General features: G+C 49.9%; 1 protein-coding gene across 1 annotated transcript in view; it reads left to right on the forward strand.

Annotated features, from left to right (window-relative positions):
* Positions 1 to 15,039, forward strand: part of LOC149356096 (uncharacterized) — a 45,184-nt gene extending 30,145 nt beyond the window's left edge. The window contains exons 6-7 of the mRNA XM_089577740.1: positions 10,237 to 10,328; positions 14,598 to 15,039. Coding sequence (XP_089433866.1) covers positions 10,237 to 10,328; positions 14,598 to 14,768 — 263 coding nt within the window. The 3' untranslated portion in view covers positions 14,769 to 15,039. The remainder of the gene's footprint in view (positions 1 to 10,236; positions 10,329 to 14,597) is intronic.
* The last annotated feature ends 1,237 nt before the right edge of the window (positions 15,040 to 16,276 follow it).

Raw genomic sequence — 16,276 nt, forward strand, 5'->3', positions numbered from 1 at the left:
GACAGCGAGCCTTGAGAGAGAGCGGACGCGACACCAGCGGCGGCCCAGGTGACCCGAACTGTTATGTGCCTGTCTCCTGTGCCTGTGTCCTGTGCCTGTTGCCTGCCGCTGCTGCCTGCGCGCGACCGAGGAAATACATTGGGAGATCCCAATTAAAGGTTTTGCCTGCGGGCTTATTCCTCGGTGGTGTTGTTCTTCGCGGCCACAGGTGTGGTCGAGCTAGCGGAGTGGCGTTGGCCCTGAGTTCAGGGTCCGAACCGTGCCAGTAACCCCACATTTTGGCGCCCAACGTGGGGCCCCTCTGGAGTTCCAGGTGGGGTGCTAGCTCACGAAGAACAGCATGACCAGCCCGCGCTACGGGCTGCCGGACCTAATGATGTTAGCTGATGTATGCGGCGAAGCACGGGAGATCTCGAGCATCGTTTCCGGCGCCACATCTAAACCGACCGCGGATGCGGTAGCGCAAGGTCCGTCGGGCGCTATGCATGAAGCCGCAGGCGCGGCTGGCGTCCGAGATATTGCGCCAGGAGTTCCTGGTGAATACTCCGAGCTGGAGCAGCCAGATGGCTGTGGCTACAGGAGTTCCGTTCTGCTGAACGTGTCCCCAGGCGCTCCCGCAGATGCGGGTTGCGCAACTGGTTACGCGCCGGTAGATCCCGGCCAGCAAGGAAAGCCAAAGTCAGGTGTCAGTGGCTTCCAAACGCTCCGCTACGTCTCAGGCGCGTCCGCAGATGCGGTTCGCAAAAAGAGTTTCCACCCAGGAGATCCTGGACTGCTCGTTGAGCCATTGCCAGTTGGCGTCGGCTACTCGCTACTTTCAACTCCTGCGCACGCATTCAGACCAGGTGGTCTAACTGCGTCGACGCCCGCAGATGCGGGCAGCGCTCCCCGCCAGATGGCAGAGGGTGACGCAGCACACATTGCTCCGGGAGGTCCCGAGCACCACTACAAGCCACCGCCAGTTGGCGAAGGCAAAGTTCACGGTCGAGACCGACCATATGGCCTTAACCTGGCTGAAACGCCTGCGTGAGCCCAGCGGGAGGCTTGCGCGATGGGCCCTGACACTGCAACGCTTCGAGTTCGAAGTGCGTTACCGCAAAGGCACTGCAAATGTAGTCGCCGATGCGCTGTCACGGGCGCCGGTCACTGACACCCAACCGGCCGGCCAGGACGAGGAGGAGGCAGAGTGGCAGCTGTCTCCCCCTCTGCGGAAGGAGCTCGTTGCGGGGAGTGCCCCGTTTTCGAAGCCCCGAGAGCACGTGCACCTCGTTGGAGCGGGGATCCCTCTCGAGGTTGCGTTCAGCAGAGAAGAGCTTGTCAAGGCACAGCAGGAAGACTCATTCTGTCAGGAGTTGATCAATAGTCTTAGTAAAGAGACAGACACTCCGACGAGTCAGGCCAAATTGCGCTGTGAAGCCACTGGTAGTGTGGTTGGCGCTAACTCTAGTGTCGCTGGTATTGCGGCGAGTGAGTTGGAGAACTTCCTGGTGGACCGTGATGGAGCTTTGCTAAAATACGTGCCAGGCAAAGAGGCCTCGGATGAGAGTTTCAAAGCCGTTATTCCGCGCAAACTGCGGCGCGCCGCTATGCGGCACTATCACGACGCAGACGGTCACGGGAGCGCTCCAAAGACATGGCAGAAGCTTTGTCGGTTTGCTACCTTGCCGGGAATGAAGGCTGACGTATGTAGATATGTACGAACATGCCACGTCTGCCAAGAGAGAAAGCCTAGAGGTGGAAAGCCACCTGGCTTACTCCAGCCCATCCTAAGCACCAAGCCCTGGGAGATCCTGGCGTGCGATTTGATGGGGCCGCTGCCGCGCAGCAAAGGAGGGTACAAATACGTGCTGGTAGTCACGTGTCACTTCAGTGGGATCGCTGAATTGTACCCGCTGCGAGAAGCGACTGCCCGGGAGATCCTGGCAAAGCTGTGTGAAGTGTTTTGCCGCTACGGCTTCCCAAAGCGGCTGATCACTGACAATGCCACGTATTTCACATCGAAAGTTTTCCGTGATACGTGTGCAGCAATGGGTGTCCGGCAGCAGAAAACCACGTGCTACCATCCCTAGTCCAATGTGAGCGAGCGCCGAAATCGAGATATCTAGCCGCTCCTCGGCGCATATGCGAGATCGCACAATGATTGGGACGAGCACTTGGACGCCATCTCCTTCGCTCTGCGCACGAGCACAAATCGCTCGACCGGCTTCACGCCGGCTTTTCTCATGTTTGGCAGAGAGCTGAACACGCCTATGGACACAGTTCTCATGGAAGGGTCGGGGAGTGTCCGCGAAGTCACGGAAGATGTTGACGACTACGCAAGGCGATTGCGCGAGCGTTTGGCAAATGCCATTAAGGAGGCGAACCGCAGCCGCGCGAAGGCCAGGGCAAGTCAAAAGGCCACTTATGATCGCGCACACAGAGACGTGGACTTTCAGATGGGAGACCTCGTTCTCAAGCGCAATCACGCTCTCAGCGATGCAACCGCAGGTTTCGCGGCCAGTCTAGCGCCCAAATGGGTGGGACCCTTCCTGATCGCTGAGAAGCTTTCGCGGCTCAACTACCGGCTGAAAGACCCGAGATCGGGCCGAATCAGCGGTCCCATTCACGTGGGAGAGCTGAAACAGTACTTCCAGAGGGAGGTTGCTGTGGAAGCAGAAACGCCACCCGCGCAGGATTGTGCAGAGGCGAGCGAAGCCCAGAGAGATCTATACAGGCATCGCTATAATACCCGAAGCCAGCGAGCTCGCTGGGGCAACGGGAGAATGCCGAAAGCGTGAGATCACGCACACGGCGGCGTCGGTTGCCAAAACAGCTCGAGATCGAGCAAACGGCGAAGGAACGCCAGACGCGCGAGATCGCGCACGGTGGACCTCATGCAAGGAGATCCTTGCCCCCGACGTCACAATATCCGAACTGGGCGAGATCGCCGAATGTGACCCATGCCGACCACGGGAAAGCCTGGTGCGAGAGGTCTCGTGCCCACCCTGCCTGTGTGGATACACAAGCCGGTGTAGTTCCTGTGCCCGGAACACTGCAAGACGCCCGCTCGGAGGAGCTGAGCCCCTCCGGCTGCCCTGATTTACGGCCCTGGCTTAAGCGACGGCACGGAGAGCGGCGCGCGGCCGGGGTCGAGCCGCCGAACTTCGCCCCCACACCATCGCACGGGGCCTCGGTGGCGGTTCCGGAACAGCGCGGGGCGAGCTGACGATGGGCGGCCTGAATGCGGAGCAGGCCGGCTTTCGCGGGCGCCATCCTGGTCTGGCCCGCGCCCCAGGCGCAGAGCTACCATCCCGGGGCCCAGTCTCCGGAAAGGCGGCCTGGACCTGCTGATCCGCCGAGTTCGCTTCAGCGGGTGGAGGTCACTATTGAGAGAGGGAGGGTGTGGGGATCCATGTTGCCCCTCGCCCACCGGATGCACCCTTCTCTCTCTCGTGGCCTACCGCGGCTCTTCCTCTGGCGGCCCCCGACTAGGCGCAGCGGTGGAGGGAGCGGAGGGGAGGCGCCCGCGACTACGCGTCGTCACGTGGGCAGCCCTCCTTACCCACCCCTCTCGGTTTCGGCGGCCGCGCGGGCCGCGCGGACGGGCACAGTCTGATGGAGAGTTGACAGCGAGCCTTGAGAGAGAGCGGACGCGACACCAGCGGCGGCCCAGGTGACCTGAACTGCTCTGTGCCTGTCTCCTGTGCCTGTGTCCTGTGCCTGTTGCCTGCCGCTGCTGCCTGCGCGCGACCGAGGAAAGACATTGGGAGATCCCAATTAAAGGTTTTGCCTGCGGGCTTATTCCTCGGAGGTGTGTTCTTCGCGGCCACAGGTGTGGTCGAGCTAGCGGAGTGGCGTTGGCCCTGAGTTCAGGGTCCGAACCGTGCCAGTAACCCCACAGCCTAGAGGAAAAAACATCTGACCCTAGACAATTGGGCTACTTCATTGAAATGACTGAACCCTGTGAAGGCGGAAGCGGCCAAAGAAGAAATGGCCGAACACAGGCAAGCGCTTGGGAAAAGGTCGTCATACCTAGGCCGGGGACAGAAGGTGTTTTTCGTGCTTTTCACGATGCGCTCTGCGCCGGCCGTTTTGGCGTAGCGAAGGCTCGCAAGCGAATGGAACGCTTCTATTTCTGGATTAGCATGTGACACGGCCTTAGGGGATACTGCGCGAAGTGCCATTCCGGTCTAGAGAGAAAAACTCCCAAGGGTTACAGGCCAGTGCTGATTCAGATGTTTTGAGGCTTCGGCTCCCTTCGAGCGGATAAGTATGGACGTAGTCGGCCATTTTTGCAGGCCTACTTCCGGAAATAGGTGCATACTGGTATTTGTAAATCATCTTTGGAAATAGGCAGAAGCGGTGGCAATCCCAGCTCAAAATGCAGCAAGGTTGTCCAAGCGTTTGGCGAACAGATCCTGCTCCGAGACGGACCTCCAAGGCAACTTTGAACAGACTGAGGGACGAACTTCGTGTCGCAGCAAATGAGGTTAGTATGCAAGCTGCGTAACATAAATAAGAAGCAGACAACACCATACTATCCTGCTTGCAACGGCGCAGTGGAGCGGCTTCGGGTTCCTGTCGCATATTGTCTCGCGCGACCAGCGTGAGAGGGACTAGTGCCTCCCTTATGCAATGTTTGCAGATAACTCCGCTGTGCAATAAAGCACATGCGACACGCCATTCTTCCTCATATGCGATAAAGACCGAGACCGGAAGTATCGGAGAGTACTTCCGGTCAAGGGACATCCGCAAGAGACAACGCAAGAGAGACATTAATGAAAGCGGCGAAGGGAAGGTCAGAGACGCATAATCGTGATCAGGGACGCGCTGTTTCATGTGAAGGACAGCGTGTACATCGAGAGCTGCCAACGGCAGACAGGGTTAGCCAGAAAGGTCCAGACAAAGTAGAGAGGCCCATGTCAGGTTGTCAAGAAGCTTTCTCCAGTAACATTCAAAATTCGAAACGTGAGCCGGCGCGTGAACACGATGCATGCAAATCGCTCAGCTCAGTACTCACCAAAAGAGCGATGTGAAAACCAAGGTTTAGACGGGGACAGCTCTGAAATGGGACGAGCAGATAATTCGCAGGAAACATCCTATCGTGCATTTTTCCGACAGGTTCGAGGTGTTATCACAGGAATGCAACCTGATCTACTTAATGCATAGCTGGAAGGCGAAGCGCGCAAGGTTGCCGCGCCGGTGGCACATGGGGAGGCCCCTGCCACAAGCACCGCCGAGTCCCCAACCACAGAAAGGGGCACAGACCTATCCGGTAAAAGTTGCGAATGCCGATTGCAGCTAAAAAAGCGGAGATCAACACTGGGTTGATGGCATCTACCCAACCTAGCTGGAAAATTGTTAGTAGCTCTGCATTATATTGCAACTAATAACAATGTTCACGGTTATGAGTTAAGGCCCTGGAGTTGCCAGTTATGTCTTTGTCTCCACGAAGTAGTACATTCACAGATCAGCCTACACTGTTCTGTAACATACTTCGCTTCTTTCCGCTATGCCCCTTTTTTATTTTGTACCGTGATCGCGCTGAAAGTTGGAGCTACTTTGTAAATATTGAAATATTTAGGTCATGCACTCTGTACTGAAGAGAGGGGCTTTGGTACTGGGTTTCAAGCGGCTATCTGTGCTAATGTTCAGCGCAGAAGTGTGACAAGTCCAGTTGTGACTGCCGGAACGAGGTGTTCTGCGAAGGCTCCATGTGGAGTGAGAGTGCTGTCGGACCCATCGTACTGCGGCGGCGCTATGGAAAGCGGCATCAGTATATGTACTTTAAATGTTGGAAGAGCATTTTTTTGGAGAATGAGCGAGTGTTGGAGTGCACCGCCCGTCTCCGGAGGGCCACTATCACCGGCCTCATCCCTTTGTGGGACCTCAGAGGCGCTCAACAAGAGAGTGTATGGCGCCAGTAATCGTCGGGTGTCGGGGGCCAGGGTCTCATTAGGGGTCTGGAGGCCGTCAGCCTGGCCGTCATCTTTATTCCCACGCCAACAATCATTAAACTGGTCAAGCATACTCCGCACGAGTGACAGTGGCGCCGGCCGGAGGAGTAAAGGCACAAGCCTTCGGAAAATGCGGGGGAGGTCGAGGACTGCCGCAGGTGCTGAGGCTTAGAGGAGAGGGAGGCGCTTCATCCTGGAAAGAAGGATCCCCCGAATGGAGGCGAAAAGGTGTAGAAAAAGCCAGTTAGTTGGGTGGCGAGCAGGGCCCGGGACGACGCCACTGGGAGTCGCTCCTCTGGCGCTCGAGGCGCTTGTTGAGCCCAAGCCACCAGCCAGAAGCAGAGCCTGAGCGAACGAACAAGGTGAACTTCGCATCCCCTCCGTTGCTTCTGAAAAAGCGATATGTAAGCTTAGGCACCCCAGCCTCAGCATCATGTAGTCTTTGCCATGCAATTCTTGAATATGTGCGTTTTGTTCCAACAGAGTCTAGCAGTGTCTCCTTGCCTCTCCCGTGTGGACCCGCGCAGTATGTGTGGACCCGCGCAGTATGTGGTGTCCCGCGCACTGTGTGGGGTCGTCAAACCATTAGCGTTTATTTTTGAGCCTAGAACACCACCATGCCACCAGTAACCGATGCAGCAAACTCTTCACAGATAATTTTTTTTTTATTAATGCGAAAGCATTACTCGGCTATGTCGGCGGGTTTGTGTCCGCAAAACGTGTCGGCAGCATCTGCGGGGCACAACAAAGAGATATTGTTTAAAGAGTGATTGTGATCGAAGGGGGATCATGTGAGGATGCGGGGTGTGAAAATTGGTGCCGATCGGATCATTAGTTAATTACTTACAGCCAAAAAACAGACAAAAAGTGGGCGTTGCCGGGCCGGAGCGGTGCGAAATCTTTATCGCTGGAAGTGGGCAGTGAGACGTGGGGCGTCAGTGACGCCCCCCACCCCCATGCCCAGAAAGGTGGGCGGTGCCAACGCGCGGCGCGAAATTTGCATGTCCGAAATGAATACCGAGGTGACACGATGGGGGCTTTGGAGTTAATCGAAGTCTACTCAATAACAAATTATAAAAACACCTGCAGTATATGAAGATCAAATAAGATGCATTGCAGTGAATTAAGGTGAATTAATTATAAATAAGGTGGATTAATGTGGGTATAATGTCACATAATGATACATTGGAATGAATTAAAGGTGAATTAGAGTGAATAGATTGTGAATTACTAGTGAATAAGTATGAATAAATGAATAAATTCTGAATAAACGAATTAAGTGTGAATTAAATGGAATAATTGATTATTTGTCGGAATTGTGAATAAAGTGAATTAAGTGTTATGAAATAAAGTAAGTGTGAATAAATGTGAATTAATTATACAGTAAGGTGAATTAACTGTGGTTTAAAAAATGATGTCATTCGATTGTCAGACGTGACGTCACAATCGACATGGAGGCAAACAGGCGTAGCTGGAGGCAAAGAGGAGCGATTACAGGCGGCGAGGAGGCGTCAGTGCTTTCGCATTGCTCCAATGCTGTTCCCGCAGTGCCCTCTAACGTTTTTCATTTACTTATTTATTTTCATTTATTTGTCCATACTGCAGCGCTGATATGCCGCATGGCAGAAGGGGCTTTAAAAAGTACGAAATATACACAAGGGTTTAAAATAGAGCGGTAAGCACAAATTAAGTTTTAGAAGGTAGATTAATGAACTTACGAAAAGGAAAAATAAAAAGAACAGCCAAGGATGACCTGGAGTATGTATCTTGGATGACGGATGCGAAGCTTCGGGGTGGACGTTTGAGATTAGACCAAGGTAATGAATTACAGTGTTCAAATGTGCGAAGGAAAGAAAGTGAATTTTACATGTTAGAGTGTGCTTTGGAGGGTGTCAAGTTTAAGCCGTGATGTCTTCTCGTTGGTGATGCAGGCGCAAGTTCAGTAGAGTTGTCGTTTGAAATAAATTTAATGATGCCACGCGGCGACATGATGAGCGCGGGCTACGCTTCAAAGACAAAAAGTGCAAGAGCGAGAAAATCGTGGTCATACCGATGCCGTACGAGTCGCACAGCTTTTTTTTCTGCAATGCTTCTAAATTGGTAATATAGTAATATTGCCTTGCGAGCTCCAAAATACAGAAGAATCATCAAATCCTGCACGTATTTAATATGTACAGATTAGTAACATGGTGTCCCTGACAGAATGGGCCGGCGTACACCGTAGGCAACTTTAAATTTTTAGTGCTTTCAAACATATGTAATGAATGTGATTGGACCATTTCATGTTATGCACAAAAATGACACCAAAGTACCCACTCTGAGAGCCTTTTCAACCGCACGACCTTTTAAAGAGTGCCTAAAAAAGGATGTGGGGAAGGTTTGTTGCAGAAAGACATCACGAATGTTTCATCAAAATAATTTTCATTTGCAGCAGTTTCAAAACATAAAAAATTGCTCTTTTAGGCAATAACGATCTGTAAAACTGTTAACAACTTCTTATAAAACGCTGTAATCTGCTTACAAAAGATGTTTGAAGAAATGTTGGATGCAAATCATTGATGTGTATTATGATTTATAGAATTTAACGCCCCCAAAGTGAACCAGAAAATGAGGCATGCCGTAGGGGAGGACTCCGGATAATTCTGATCACCTAGGGTTCTGCAACGTGCACCCACTTCGTATAGTACACGGGCATCTAGCGTTTCGCCTCCAGCGAAACGCGACCGGCGTGGCAGGGGCCGAACCCGCGTCTTTCGGGTCTGCAACCGAGGACCATAAATGCTGAGCCACCGCGGTGCCTATTTATGAGTAATAAAAAGAGTAACGGCCCAACGACGGGGCCTTGTGGCACTCCTGATGTCGGTGTAACATAAACTGTAGCACCGTCACCCTAGGAGACGAAGTGGTAGCGACATGGGAGGAAGATTGAAATCCCGGCGTTGACAAAAGGAGGATTATTAAGTACAGCATTAAGTTTAGCAAGATGTTTATAATTTCACGGTGTTAAATACTTTGGAGTATTCTGTAAAAATACCATCAACCTGATTGCCAACATCAAGGCAAAGCGAAATGCGATGCGTTAACTCAGCTAATTACGCTGCCGGGCTAAACCCGCGTCTGAACCAATGTTTTACGTCAGACTGCAAATTATTTCACTATAAAAAGCATAATGTGTTTATGAATGAAGTGTTCTGGCATTTTGCATGACTGCGAAGTCGTGAAATTGACCTATAGTTTGAGAAACGTTGCTTATCACTGGATATTTGCATAGGAAACACTTCGGCTTATTTCTAGGAAGAAGGAACAGTACCAGATAACAATTTATTAGTTATGGTGGAAAGATATTTTGACAACCACACGGAGTAGCGAAACAGGAACGGATTGTATATTCCGTGCGGACTGCTGCATTTGTCAGCAGATATGTTTAATATAAGGTTTAGAATGCATAACTATTGATCTAAATGTCACTGATTCCTTGATAACATTTTATTTGAAAAGTGGTGGGATAAATTTTTTTATCTAGAACAAACACAGACTAAAAGAAGTTGTTGAAAGAATCAGGATTTACTGCCGGGTTGCTGATGACGTCATTAGCTATTCTGGATGAAGTGGGTGAAGCGTTGCGAGGTAAGATAGAAGACCCTTAACAGATCATGCAAGTGAATGCAAAAAAAAAAAAAGAAATCATTGGCCATATGCAACTTAATGTTACGTTCTTTTTTTTCCTCGAGAAAGACGATCACGATGATGCTGTTGCGTGCTAGCTGGTGAAACACGACAGCAGGGGACCGGTGCTTCTTCTAGAACGTCTTTGGCTACGAACGGAACGAGGCAAATGCAAAATGTCATGAGTCATCCAAAGAAGATTACAATTTCTCTTTTTAGATGTTGTAATAACAAAGCATTGGACACATGAATTGACACGACGCTCAATAGAATTTACAAGGAGTTTTGTATTGTGGCTGTCAGAGAGTCCATTAAAGGTATCGAAATGATCAGCTGGGATATCTGCAATTGAATTATCATTCGCACGACTGAAGTGAGAAAAACTAGTAAACCTATAAGGTGACTTGGATATTGGACAAGAGCGGGAAACTAAAGGTGGATACTCGTAAACGGATGGGAAGTATTAAAGTACTGGAACTCCTGAGTCTACGCGGCTGATTTAGGAGGCTTTCGGCAGCAAGAAAACACCACGAAACATGCGCAAATAAATTGAAGAGATACAGAGAATGAATCAGTTTCGCTTACTCGCCTATTCAGGCTGTGAGCAGCTCTTGCTTTCTCTCTTTATGACTAGGATTCCCTGATCAGGAGGATGAAGTGGTCAACCAACGCATGAAGCTTCGGGGCTTCGGCCGTGGACAAAGGAGGCAGGACCCAGAATTTACGGTTAGTTGCTAAGGGATGCTGGCTGCGCTATTTTGTGCCGTCATTCAGAGTGCAATTCCTGAGGCAGTTTTTTTTTTATCAGTAGAGTGCTAGCAGATCCACAAATTTTTATCAGGCAAGAACGTTGGCTGACTAGCAGCATGGGCATGTGGGTTATCCATTTGGAAGTGAAAGCGCAGAGCGAAGGGACGTAGACAAGAGACAAGTGCTGAATTCAAGAATGTTTATTCGAAAAAAGAAAACGCAAACTTCTTATTCATCTGCCCTAAAAGGAAAAAAACACGTGTCCAAGACACGGCACGAACACAAAGAACATGACGCGTGCTAATCTTAAGACAGAAGGCGAGCCTGGGAAAAGCAAAGAAAAAAAAGGTTATGGCATTACCGTATGAGCGTAACGTTCAACGACGCTTAAAAAAGATTGCTCGAAAAGCAAGCGTGGATGTGGTGCTGACCGCCCTGAACAAGTTTAAGAGCCTCTGCCTGCGTGTGAATGCTGACCCGCAAGGAAAGAAATTGTAATGCATGGTAAAGCATCAAAACCCCTTCATTGAATGGCCGAAAGCCGTGGTATATTCTGTGCTACGGACGTGCGGAAAACAATACGCAGGTCAAACACCTAGATGGCCTAGTGAAAGATTGCTGGAACAGAAAACCAACTTTAAGCAAGCTTGCAGAAATCTGACATTGAACGGCAGAGATTTGCCCTCACAAACCTACGTGCCTGAATTAACTCTATGCAAAGTGCTGGGTAGACACAGAGAATAGATGATCGGCGCAATCATCGGGGCTGCCGAAATAACTAGGCTGCGTGATTAGTGCATCAGCTCACCGTGTGTGCTGTTAACGAAGAATGTGGTCAGTAAAAGTTGTTTCACCTTCCTGGTTGTGCGAAACTTTGTGTGTCGCTTCACCTGGTTAGCGTCACGAGCCAAGGCACGTATTGTTTTTGCTTTGGGGAAGATAACATAAGAAGCCTTTGTTTAAAACATTGTTTAAAAGCGTGGCTTTTCGGGCTTGCTGGTGCATGATCATAGCGAGAGAATTACAGGTCACAAGAAGGCACTAGCAACACGAACACATAGCGCTCGTGTTGTTCATGTCTCCTTGTGTCCTGTCCTACTATGCGCTATATTCAGTCGCTATAAACATTGTTGACAAGTTGGCTGTCGATGAATGTAAGGCGGCAAATACTTCACAAATTTTCTGCGTTTGAGATAGTGGTAGCAGATATTCGATATTTGATCTGCTCATGAATAGGAACAGTATGCGTAATGTATGCATGCAGAGGAACAGACAAATGGTAATGTGCTTGCTAATGTGACAAGACTTATGTCCCAACCCAAGCAGCACAGACAATCGACCCAGTATTGGAAACGTATTGGCAAAGGCCGGTCCCATAAAGGACCTCAGTGAAGTCATCCATTTGCAATATTGGACCGATTACCTGTGCTGCTTGAGAAATGCTAAGCGCCCGCGTTGTCTCCTTTCTTGTGTATTGCACGCCTCGGCGCTACAATCTCTTCGTTATGTCTGACAACCAACTAGCCCACCACCTAACTCTTTTAAAGCTAGAGTGCTTTATAGAACCGCCTGAAACACGCTTATTTGCCCTCTTGCCGATCTGCATGGCATTTTGTGAGTTTATAGGTGTAGTGTGCAGCCGTCTATTTTGCTGACTGAATATGTAGAGCTATGTGGCAGCGGTGCGAGTTGCATGTGAGAACTCAACACAGTGCCACAGGAAAGGGTATTTACGCGAGGTCACGAATGCCATTTTTTTTTACACAGCTCAGCTTCAGCAGTGCAAACAAGAGCAGCTTGAGATAAGGGAATCAGTCATGTGCGCAGCCTTTCGCCGCAGTCTGTATACGATGGATCTTCGGTACGACGAAACGCTTGATAAAAAATAATGATTTCAGTGAAGACATGGCTATTCTCGTTGGAAGCTCCCGTAGAAACTGTAGCTTGCGTTTAGGCTAGCTGGTTCCATACCGATGAGGGCATTTGTGTGTGGTGCTTAGTTACGACTGACTCAGGTTAACAAGGGACAAAGAGAGAGGATGGCAGCACGGTTAAGCGTTTAAGTGTGCTTAACCGTGTTGCCCGTCCTCTTTTTCTTAACAAGTGTACGTGGTAACAATGGAGCGGCCTCAAATGCACCCATGGATTCCCATAGAAGGCCGTGTATATGATAGCTAGTTTGCGAGAAGCAAAATTTTCTGCGAAAGGATATAACAAACCACGGACGAGCACCACTGGTCTTTTCGTGTTGAATATATCTATCCGAAACGGCGCACAATCATCCGCATTATTCGGATGGGGAAAATTGAAATTATCCGCCGTAACTCGCTCTCTCGATTACCCGTGTGAACGTGCGGAAAACTTTTCGTGGCCCGTAGTGGGGCCGGTAGGGTGCGTTTCTCCGGACGATTCACTGGTGCATCAACATCGGTGTGACGCCGGAGCACCCGCAGGTGCCGAGTCACACACTCGTGTGTGGTGGGAAGGAAACGAGACATTGCTGAAAGCAAAGTGTCGATCCCATGCAGCGTCACACAGGCGCTGTTTTCCCTGCCCTCGGCACCGCGGTCTTATCAAAACCCTTCAATTACCTCCCATTGTCCTCTGTACCTCTTGACGATTATTCCGGTACCCCGTTTCCAAATACCCCTTAAGTTTGTTTTGTGTAATACTGGCACTGCTGATAATTAAAGAGCGAAAGAAATCTTCGTTGTCTGAAAACTCCTTTCAAACACGTAACCGCACTCATATCCAGTTATGTGCAGTATCTTCGCGGCGACTGATTATAACCTGCCCATGAACATATAAAAAAATTAATCGCTGAAGCTCCTAAACTTCAGTGGCCGTAATACTTCTGTCACATGGCTGTACTGTCATTTTAAACGATTTATACTCGAGTTCAAAGTCATTTGCGCTGCGCCACACTATTAACTGCACTGAAATTGGTTGTAAAAATCAGCCTCGAGTGAGTTCGGCGAGCTCACTCCAGTCGGCTGAAACATTCTGACACGGTACACGCGTGAGCAGTCAGCTTTCCTGTGAGAGGAAAATTGTTGTGCAAAGCCGGCGTTATTTACTTTTTTGGAGCAGCTCGAAAAAGTGCCGGTGCCGTGTTTTCAGACCAGATATGTGTGCTCACCATTTGTGGATACACTAGGCAGGAGGTAGACTGCCGACGCTGCATTTAACCCGCTTAATCTTCGACTCGAGATCGCTAGTGAATCTGACCGTGTCTTTTTTGAGGCAGGTCAGGGTGGAAAGCACGTGGGCCTCTGTGTGGGATGCGAAAATATTAGCACAGCAGCCAGCATCCTGAAGTTGGTCGTGAAGCGGCTGTCCTGGAAGACAGGTCCAGCGGCGTCTTCACAGAAAAATTGGCGAGAAAAAGCGCATGCATAGTACGTTGTCGGGAAAAATTACGTTGCGCATGGCACTTATCTAATAAGTGTAGCACTGTGTCCTGCCACAGTTGCACTTCATGAGGCGAAATGCACCCGCTGGCAGTCACTCAAACTAAATTTGCCCCTGCGCCACCCGTACAATATATCACGTCTGTGGTACGGACGGTGGCACGCGCATTGATATAAAATGGAAAAGAAAGGAAAACTGCCGTTAGGGAAGTGCGAAGCAATAAATATACTAGGTCTGCCACCGGGGTACAAGAAAAACGCACACAAAAACTTGAGGAAATCCGCGCTTCTTTTGGGCAGCGTTTGCCGATTTTACGCTTTTCTGTGCAAAATGAAAACATTTCAGGCAGTAGAACACTCATTCAATGCAGAGGACACGTTTTCTTCGACAGAAAACCTTCTATGAGCGTACGTTTCAGCGGGCGCCGCAAGGTGCCGATCCACACTAGTGGAGGGATTGTGCCGCCACCTATAGGTCGATCTCGCGGCCAATAGCCGGGCCAGCGCTTCGGTGCAACCATCGTGAGGTGGAAGGAGGGGGCGAGGGCGCTGGCCCACCTGTGCCGAAGTTGTCTGCGCGGTCCTAGTGGCGCTAGCGGCAAACTGCGTCGGACCATCCTGCTGTTGGTTGCGTAAGCGAGCCTAGCCGAGCTAAGCCGCAGCCATTTTCGTGTTTCGTTTTTTTTTTATCACCGCAGCCCTCTTGGGTAGAGTGTCCTGAAGACTCTTCTAGTACTCTACCTTGGGCGCGAAGCGTTGTGTTCTGTTGGCGCCTAAGCACTTGCACAAATGACCAGACAATGGCGCTGTCTCTGCCGTCCTCTTTGCATGTCAGCCCGTCGACGGACGCGGCCGGCAAGAGGCGTCCGCCACATCGCCCAGTACGCATGCCACCGCCGGAGCAGCAGAGCCATGCGGGGCTTCACGCAGGAGGTTCCTCCCCGCGCTCCAGCCCGGCAATCGAAGGGGAGAACGCGCAGCAAAGGAGCCGAATAAGTTTATTTAACCCCGTCCTGTTCCATTAATTCATTATTTTCTGTTGCTCTTTTTAATGTGTGGTGTTCTAGACCGCTTTGTTCTCTAGACACTTTCCTCTAGAAACTTTCTCTAGACACTTTTTGTTTGTTCACGTGGTTTTGCTTGTTGAACTGTTCAAGTTGTTCAATGTGCTTTTGTCCCTTCATATAAATTTCTTTGTGAGTTTTTTTTTGTTTATTATTGTACAATATAACTTTTGGAACTTGTACCTCTCTACTTGTCTGCTGTCGAATGTACTAAAGGAGGCCGCATCCATCACGCTGCGATCTCGTGGGTTCTACTCATCGCAACCTTTCTCTTTCAGTGACAAAATAAAAAGTTTGTTCTCGGTTTATTTGGTCCTACAATGGCATGGTGGACTCATACCGTCGTACGCAAATATTGCTGACGATGTGAAAAGCTGCTATAAGTACCAATAGGCCGGAAATTAACCGCAAACTGGCTGCATTGTTATGTATGGCACCGAAGGCACAGTGAAGCAGTGACTACAGCCTTCGCTGTTTCGAGGATGTCACGAGCTACCTGCATCATTTCCGACAGAGTTGACTGCCGAGGTGACGCACAAAAGGCAGGAGGGTGTGTGTGTGCGGGAAGGGGGGGGGGGAGGGGAGAGGTCCTATTTCCGCGGGCCATTTTTGAACTTTCTTATCTCAAAGATAAGGGGCCAGCGAGGTGGCGTATTTATGGGTAACTCTTGGAGGGAAGGACCCTTTTTGCCCAATGTATTTCTAGGGCTTTCTACTCCGAAAAAATGGACTAAGTTTCGCATGGTTTTCCCACGAAACATTTCTCGCTTGAGTGGCATTGAGGTTCCCCTTGGATAGCGTTGAAGTAAAAGTAAGTCCATAGTATGATCTGATGACAGCTTGCGAGCTCGTTGTTGCTAAATTACCTTACTGGAATCCCGCTTTCAAAGGATACAGCAACGTTGTGTTGGCCAGAGAAGGAATTCTAGAGAGCGCATGAAATCGAGAAATGCCGTAGTGGCACCCTCCGTTGACCTGCTGGAGAAAGAAATTCTTTCAAGCATACTTAAACTCGCCCAATTGTCTAAGTCTTGTTACCATGATTGCGTTTGCAATCTTTTCGGGTTTGAGCTTGCAAGTTTTTGGTGGTCGATGGAACTCTTTTCAATCTCATTCAGTGGCAAGTGTACCGCCCGCCCTGTCGTGGCCTCTTCTGTGTGTTGTCTTCATGCTACGGTCTTCTTTCAAAAGATTGACTATTTGAAACAAGAAACAAACAAGCAAAAAACAAAGAAAACTGACCCTATCGCAGAAAAATCTGGTGAAAACAGCTCCTGATACCGTCAAAATCTTATTTTTTCTCCACTTTGCCCGTGCACTCTAAGGTTTTTTTTTATTACTACGATTAAACCCAGTTTATCCCTGAAAATGCAACTTCTAGAGAGCACACACAGACCTAAGAGAGTGAGTTTCTCGTTAATATATACGTATGTATGAAAGGGCATACAGA

The sequence above is a fragment of the Amblyomma mixtum genome, chromosome 3 (assembly GCF_055824585.1).
Source record: "Amblyomma mixtum isolate Tamu chromosome 3, ASM5582458v1, whole genome shotgun sequence".
NCBI lineage: Eukaryota > Metazoa > Arthropoda > Arachnida > Ixodida > Ixodidae > Amblyomma > Amblyomma mixtum.